Source organism: Equus asinus, chromosome X (genome assembly GCF_041296235.1).
Source record: "Equus asinus isolate D_3611 breed Donkey chromosome X, EquAss-T2T_v2, whole genome shotgun sequence".
NCBI lineage: Eukaryota > Metazoa > Chordata > Mammalia > Perissodactyla > Equidae > Equus > Equus asinus.
This window is the reverse complement of record NC_091820.1, coordinates 138,237,702-138,246,021: the sequence shown is the minus strand read 5'-3', so window position 1 is coordinate 138,246,021 and position 8,320 is coordinate 138,237,702. Positions and strand designations below refer to the sequence as shown.

Below are 8,320 nucleotides of genomic sequence, written 5' to 3'. Positions count from 1 at the left end.
TGCCTTCCCCCATTCAAGGAGAAAGCCAAGATCACTCCCACTCATTTTCAAAAGACCAAGGGACAAGACCATCCCAAGTTGGGGACCATCGGAACCCCAAAGCTTTGTACTTCACCCATAAAAAGGAGGAAAAGCCCTCACCATGTCCTAGTCTGCAGCCAAAGTGCCAACTCTACTCTCTCACTGGAGAAATCTCCCATGTGTGCTGAGCAGGAATGCTTTTCTAGTGCCCCACACCCACCCCCAGCAGACCCTTCCCTCAATTGCCCACAGCAGAGGTGACATGCAGCTGAAATGGTCAATGAAATTTATTGAAGGGGGCCATTTACTTAAACTATTGAAGAGAAGAGAATGACAACACAGAATGGAACTTCTGAAGGCCACTACAGCCCACAGGTCTTGGGTCCCTCCCTCCTCCAGGGTCCCTAATGAGATGCCTCAGCTGTTCCCCATGCTGAGGCTCCTCTGCCATAATCTCCCTTCCTGGAGGTCCCACGATCAGCCCCTTGCCTGGATGATGGACGCTGGCATTGTCCTCTCACTCCAGGGCATCCCCCCATCCTCTCTGGCTGACAGGCTGGGGTGGGGCCCTGCCCTATGGCCCACACAGGACAGTCACAGGATGCTGGAAAACACAGCAAGGGACACCCCGCCAAGCTGAGGAAACTGAGCCACAAGTAACAACAGGTTGGCACATCAGAGCACAGTCCCAGTGGAGCCTCCCGCAGCCCCTCTCGATGTCCCTGCTCCAGTTCTTCCTTCCCGAGGTTCCTGGGTGAGCACTGGCCGCACCCTTGTCTGGCCTTCCTTCGTGACATCTCCTGGGACTGGGCACAGGGTCTCTTGGGTGGGCTGGTGGCAACTGCTCAGGTAAGAACACACACATCTTCACAAAAACAAGCAGCGATTAGTCTAAATCAACACCAAGAAGACAGAGTTGAGCTCACGGCACTGGACGAGAGTGAGCAGAGCCTGGGCTGGCACTGAAGCTCACAGCACGTGCCCAGGTGAAGAGGGGGCTGCCCCACTAAGCCAGTTCACACACACCTTGTGGCTCTACACAGAAATGATGGCTAGTGTATGTGTATGTGTGTGTGTGTGTGTGTGTGTTGGGGCGGGATTACTTGACATGTGAGTTGCTACAGGGTCTACAGAGACACAAGTGGGCTTCCCAGAACAGGGAGCAGCCCATCCCAAGTGACGGTGAATGAGGATCCCCTTGTTGGGAGTCCCAGATGACTGGCACCCTTGAGATGACCCCTAACGTATCCCAGGCCTGTGCAGGTGGCAGACGTCTTCAGGAGCCCCTCACCCAGCCTGGGGCTGCCACTCATGGTAGTTGCCAGGCTGGCTGCATGAGTTGGCAGGGTTTGGGGCTGGCTTTGGCAACGGCAGCTGCTGAGTTGTGGTTCATCAGGCCAGTCCCAGGTCCCCTTGCCTGCTTTCTCCAGGTCTCCAGTGGCCCTGCGCAAACACAAGCAGAACAAAACAACATCCCTCCTGCAACAACTCCTCCATCCTCCTCCTCTTCATCATCCTCCTTCTCTACTTTTTCCTTCTCCTTCACCTCTTCCTCCTCCTTCCCTTCTACCTCCTCCTTTTGCTCTTCCTCCAGCTTTCCCTCCTCCTTATCATCTTCCTCCTCCTCTTCCTGCTTTGTACCAAAGGTTTCTCTGCACACCCACTCACATCAAAGCCATCTGTGGGTACAGGCCCCCCAGGTACCCAACACTCCCTCCTGTCCTCACTTGCTCAGGGGCTCAAGGGTGCTGCCTTCCTGGGGCTTCCCTAGGGCAGTGTACATGATCCTGAACACAGGCTGGACCCTGCGGCCTCCCCTCCGGAGCTTTACCTCTGTTCTGCGCAGCTCTTCCTTACTGACGCTGGTCCCTTCTGTCAGGGGCGGCCCCAGGGAAGGCTCCTCCGGGTCCCACGTGGCTTGGGAGCCAGTTGGCGTTCTTAGCTCAGAGCCAACAGGGTGGGCATTTGGGGGTGGCCAGATGGCAATGTCGATGCCAGAACCCCCACCTTTACCTTCTTCAGCCTCTGCCTTGTTGAGGTTCCCTTCTGAGGCTTGGACACCACATGTGCTGGGTACAGTGGATCCTTGCTTTTGTCGCAGCCGCCTCTTTGAGACCCTGTGCTTGGACCTCACTGAGCTGCATTTGGCTTGGTAGCTGGGGTCTCTTCCAGTGGGCAGAGGTTGAGGGTGCTCAACCTGGGCCTGGCTGCCCTGCCCCTCTGCCCCACTCAAGTCCCCTGCTGTTTGTGTGGACTGTGTCTTCCCCTTCTTCCAATACGTCTTTTGTCTCCTCACCCTGTAGTAAGAAGAGCTTCCCTGTTCTCCTGAGCCTACTTGGCCTTGGGCTTGGGATGGCTCTTGTCCCAAGCCCAGCTCCCGTTTCCCGACTCTATTGCCGCCTGTCTCTTCTGCTTTACCAAGAGCAGGTTTGGAGGGTTACTACATTGTACCCTGATGTGACCATCCTCTCCACAGCTATAGCAGAATGTGTGGTGTTTCTGTTTTCCTGAACCTCGAGAGCTGGCCCTTGGCACAGCCTCCCTCCACTGTTGGCCTCCACACCTCCCGCGCTGGGACCCTTGGGAAGGCCTGGCCTGAAGAGTGTTGCCAGGGGCAGGGAAAGACACTGCCCCGGATGCACTGGTTCTGGCAGACGGCCTTATGCCTGCTTCCAACCCCTCCAGCCTCTCCCTCTCCGGACCTAAAGTGGCCTCCCACTCCTCCTCCTCACGCAGGAGCTTCACCAGTGCCAGGAAACCAGGAGGCTTCCTTCGCTGTTTCATCAGCTTAAGCCTGTCTCGAAGCTTGTCAGTAAGGGTTGCCCCACTTAAGACTTGTTTCAGGCGAGCTTGATTCACATTCCTTCGTGATACCGCATTTTTTTCTACAGCTCTTTGGAGCAGGGGTTCCAAACGCAACACAAAGCTAGAGACTTTCTCTCCTGCCTCCTGATGGGCCTTACAAAATTTCATGTGGGCGATTTTACGGCTCTCCACAGGTCCAAACACCTGCTTCAGGGCTGCCAGGCACTCCTCCACAGTTATGGCAGCATTGTTAGCCCGCAGCCCACGGACCACCTGCAGAGCAGGGCCCCTCAAGCATTCCATCAGCCTGCGCCTCTTTTCCCCCTCAGGCACCTGCCACATCTCTAGCACCTCAGTGGTGTGCTCAAGCCAGGCTTCAAAGGTCAGTGCCCCTGGGATGGACACGGTGTTCCCAGAAAACACTCTTAGTTCTCTGTACAACATTTGTTCTAGCAGAGGCTGCACTGCTGCCCCCAGGGCCTGGGCCCAGGTCCAGAGATCAGGTGATATGGCCACTCTCGGAGCAGGACAATTGGCGTCTGATCTGAGGACTCTGTTCATGTCTGACACTGTCCTCCTCTCCTCCTCTAAGAAGCACTTCAGTCTATTGAGAAATTCGCCATCTGAGTTACGAGGTTTTACAACCACTTCCCATGGCCCTCCCTTTCCTGGTATTTCCCGGGGGATCAAAGCATAGTCAATGTCTTGGGCAAGCTCCAAGAGAAACGCATGGGCATTCTCCTCCCTCCTAAACATCCTGCCAATGACCCTATACCTGCCCAGGTGCCTAAGAGCCTCCTGAAGAGTCTCCTCAAACTCATCCTCACCACAGTCCTCAGGAATACCCAGGATGAGCATGGACCTCTGGGTGTTCAGATGTTCCCCCCTACACCAGTCCTGCAACAGGGTCAACGGCATGTCCCCAATCTCTGCAAAGTCCAATTTACTGGGGAATGATCAGTGTGTGATTCACATAAATCTGGCCCAACTCCCAGGGCAACAGCAGACGGCCCAGGTCTCCACAGCCTGTGAACAGGAACCAGCAAGAGTTAATGCCGGTCAATGCCGACTCCCCACCCCCGCCCCCAGCTACCCCTCCTCCTCCAGCGGCGCCTCTGGGGCCCAGGCTCAACACCCGCCCTGCCCTCTGCGGGCTCACAGGGTCCGCGGCCCCCTCCCCACGCCAACCCCGACCCCCGCGGGCTGCCGCAGTCCTGCTGGGGCCGGCGGAGGGCGACGGGGTCTCCCGGGGCCAAGCGCACTCTCCCCGAGTCTGGTACCTACTTCTGGGTCGGGATCCTTTCTGGTCGAGGTCCGAGCAGGAGGGGGGCGGGGCGGCGCGGAGCTGCCGCGGGGTCGGGCGCCCCTCTTTCCCGCCCCCGCCTGCTCTCGCTCCTTCTCCTGGTCCCTCTCTCAGCGTGGCACGTGGGCCAGCGCGCTGGCGCCTGCTCGCCCCTACTCTCTGCAGTGCGGACTCGGGGCGGGGGCGCAGTGGCAGCAGAGCGCGGACCCTCCGCGTCGTCCCGGAGACCGCAGGTCCATTGGCGCGCGCGGGTCACGCGGCCAGGCAGTCACCGCCACCGCGGGCGCCCAAGGACCGCGGGTGACGTAACCTGCTCCTTCCCCCGCCCCCGAGGGAGCGCTGGCACTGGTGGGGACCCCCGGGGTCCGAGAGTCAGTGCCCCCATCCGGGACTCAGCCTTGCTCTCCGCCCCTCCTGGAACGTGCCCTTGGGGCACCAGAGTGAGGAGGCGTCTACACCCCGGGGTGCCCACCGCAGAGCAGCTGGACAGGCCCGAGGTGCGCCTGCCAGCGCTGCGTTCCGACCAGGGGTGTGGAGCAGGGGTGTGTGTGTTGGGGGGGTGCCCTCCGGAGCCTCTTCACCTGCTCTCCCCATCGCTCTCTCCGCACAGGACTGGTCCTGTCCCAAGGCTCCGCGAGAAGCACCTCATCCAGGTGCGATTCGGTGGAGTAGATGCCACATGCGCACATGCGCGCTCACACACCACCCAACGTGCCACCCATACCTCATCTTGCCGGGTGGGCGACAGGCCTTGGCCACCGGCTTTGGCCACTGAGGGTGCTCGACGGATCAAGGCACTTTGCTGCCCCCGTTGCCAGTGGTCAACCTCAAAGAGAGTGATCCAGCGTCCAGGTTTGCCCAGGCCTTTCCCATTTTACAGGCTGCAAGTCCAGTGTCTTGAGAAACTGCTTTCTCCATTTGGAGTACAATGCTTAGGGCTTGCCTTTTCCTGTGGCAGGTGGGCTGCGGTTTGTGCTGTATCTGTATCGGTTCTTGGGTCCCAGGCAGCATCGGAAGGAGGGAATGACTGCTCTTCAGGCCCAATGACATGTGTGCTCCTGCCTGCTCTGCCAACTAGACCCTCACCTCCTGTGAGCTGAATTCTCCCCAGCCACACGAGGAGGGGCTTGTGGTTGATGCCCAGGCAGGACTCACCCACCAAGACAGGTCTGGGAAGCTACCTTGTACTGAGTGTGACATAGAACTGTCCACGTGTGTTCCGGCCCCACGTTGTGATGGTGCATCCTGCTTGCCTGCCTGCCTGCTCAAGTAGCAATGACCGCTAAGGGATTTTCCCTGGTCAAACTGGAATATCATCCTACGGCTTCATAGGAGTTATTTCATTTACCCCTCACCACAGAGGTAGGCATTAACATTATCCTTATTTGACTCATAAGGCTCAGAGAAGTTAAGGAACACAGTTAAGGTCATGCAGTGTATTGCAGGTAGAGCAGCAATCGGATCCTAAATTGATCCTCATAGCCCTTTGAATAGACTTGGGACCATTTCTCCCCTGCTTGCTTTATCCACAACACACTTTACTTCCCTTATTTCTGTCCACTCACAATTCCTGTGAGGAGGAAAAATCCTCCTTACATTTACTGTAGAGGAGATTGGCTCAACTTCAGATTTGTAGGTTTCCTCCTGCTCAATCATGTGGGAAAATGGCAAAATTGTCTAAAATTATCTTCCTCCAAAAGTGGTGATTCACTTTCCATGGCATATGGACTAGAACCTTGTCAGGAGTGCTTTGAAAGTCTACTATGTGTGTCTTTTTCCTTAAAAACATCTAAGAGGTTACTCAGAATCCATCTGTTGTATAAAAATACTTGGTTGCCAATTTCCAAATCAGCTCTTTGTGATCCTAGAAAGACAATGAAACAGCATGGTGATCAGGAGGACCACATCCTGGTCCCAGTTTTGCCACTCTGAGGACTCAACCATCTGCTCAACTTACAGAGGCAGAAAGTGAGGTTCAGAGAAGGAATACAACCAGCCCAAAGTTGCACAATGAGTAAATGGCAAAGTTATGAGACGTCAGGTGGAGATGCCCAGTACAGCCAAGGCAGAGGGGAGCATCTGGAATTTCTCTGGGAAGAGGCATGTAGAGGTTCCAGCCAGGCGCAGCGAAGCAGATCTGGGGATGCTCTGGATGTCAGGACAGAAGGATCTGGGGACACCAGGTGATAGATTTTAATATGTTCAGTTTGAAAGCTTTTGAACCCTTTTGTAATTGGAGTTAACCTTTACCCTGGTTTAGGGGTTCCTTCACTCTGTGCCCAAAGGACAGTGAAGAATATTTTCTCCTCCGCTCAAATAGAAGAGCTTTGAGGCCAGTAAAAATGTCTTGTTTGCCTTTATGTCCTGATCGCCTTGCATGCTAGCTAGCACAAAGGCACCCAAATTAGGGAACTAATGGATAAATGTCACTCATAAAGAGTTCGGTGGCCTTCCTCTGGCTTAGACCAATAGTGTCAGGGTCACCCTGGGGGCGGATTCCTAAGCTCCACCTCTGGAGAGTCTGATCTGCTGGGTCTGAGACAGGCCTGGGAATTTTTTACAAGAACTTCTGGTAATTAAATACTTAAAAAAATCATTCTGCAATATTTAACATACAAAAAGGTATAAATAAAAGTGCAACCAATACTTCTATACATAGTACCTAAGACATAAAATACTGCCAACAAAGTTAACACCTTTGCGGACTCCTTCCCCATTGGCCCCCACTCTCTGTCCCACAGAGGGAAGCACTACACACCTGCCTTTCTTTATACTTCCACTGCAGATAAATTCACCCTTAAGCAATTAGCAATATTGTGTTCTCATGCTTTAAACTTTATATAAAGGGTATCATATTCTCCGTATTCACCCATTTTATTAACTAATCATTATGTTTGTGAGAATCACTGTTTTTTTAAGATTTTTAATTTTTCCTTTTTTCTCCCAAAGCCCCCCGGTACATAGTTGTGTATTTTCAGCTGTGGGTCCTTCTAGTTGTGGCATGTGGGACGCCACCTCAGCATGGTCTGATGAGCGGTGCCATGTCCGCGTCCAGGATTCGAACTGGCAAAACCCTGGGCCGCTGAAGCGGAGCTCGCGAACTTACCCACTCGGCCATGGGGCCGGCCCCAAGAATCACTATTTTGATACATGCAAATCTGGTTCCTCAATTTCCACTTCTGTGTAGTATCCCATTATGGGAGTGTGTGTGTGTACCAAAATTTATTTGTCAATTTTCCTATTAACAGATATGTAAGTTGTTTCTCATGTTAAGTTATCACAAACAATGCTGCTCTAAATATTCTTGGAGAGTTTCACTGGGTATGTGCCTAGCAGTGGCATTGCTGGGTCAAATGCTCTCTTCACTTTTAAGAGATACTGCCAAACTGTTTCCCACGTGACTGTATCAATTTATACCTCTACCAATCTCCACATCATCACCAACGTTTCATATTACGGGCCTTAAATGTTGCCAATTCAGAGGGATATCAATTATTATTTCATTGTGCTTTTATTTTTAATTTCTCTGATTATAAACAAGGCTTAATACCTTTTTTAGGGGGCAATTTCTGATTTCTCTTGTTTGGAATTTTAATAATGTTTTTTCCCCATTTCTTAATTGGGAAGTTTCTTCTGTTTCATGTTTCATGGGACTTCTTTATGTAATCTGAATACTTCTTCCTGTTAAGTTACTACTGCTGTGAAATCAATTACCAAAAAATACTGGTTCACAACAATCACGTTATTCTGCTCACAGATGTGTGAGTCAGGAATTGGGGGAAGGCCTAGTTGAGCAGTTTTCTCTTGGGGTTTCTCATGTGGTTGCAGATGTGAGCTGGGAATTTAATGATCTGAAGGCTCAACACGTAAGAGGACTCACTCACGTGGCTGACATTGAGTCACATTTTTGGTACTCACAGTGAGGAGCATCTTAATTTTTACAGGCATCCTTGGTGGCTCTGACAAAGCTGACCTACAAGTCTCCTCTTTTGGGGTGCTTTCGGCTTCACAGGGCTCTGTCCTTCTGGGAAACCTGATCCTAGAGACCTGAAGAAACAAGTGACCTGGCCCCTCAGGGAGCACCCAGCACAGCCGGAGGTTCTGGGGCTGGTGGTGGGCTGGGGTGGGGTGGGCTCCAGCTCTGCAGTGTCCCCTCGGTTCTGGCGTGGGGGAGCCCCTGGATGCACATTC

General features: G+C 53.3%; 1 protein-coding gene across 2 annotated transcripts; it reads right to left on the bottom strand.

Moving 5' to 3' along the window:
* Positions 1-290: 290 nt before the first annotated feature.
* Positions 291-4,514, bottom strand: PNMA3 (PNMA family member 3). 2 transcript variants are annotated; one of them, XM_070502670.1, is made up of 3 exons: positions 4,111-4,514; positions 1,853-3,852; positions 291-1,464 (listed from the first exon to the last, which is right to left on the bottom strand). In XM_070502670.1, the coding sequence occupies exon 2, from the start codon at positions 3,742-3,744 to the stop codon at positions 2,353-2,355; it is 1,392 nt and encodes a 463-aa protein (XP_070358771.1). In that variant the 5' UTR covers positions 3,745-3,852; positions 4,111-4,514; the 3' UTR covers positions 291-1,464; positions 1,853-2,352. The 2 variants fall into 2 exon arrangements, with proteins under 2 accessions (XP_070358771.1, XP_070358773.1); XM_070502672.1 differs by having other exon boundaries at positions 2,035-3,852.
* Between the last annotated feature and the right edge of the window lie 3,806 nt (positions 4,515-8,320).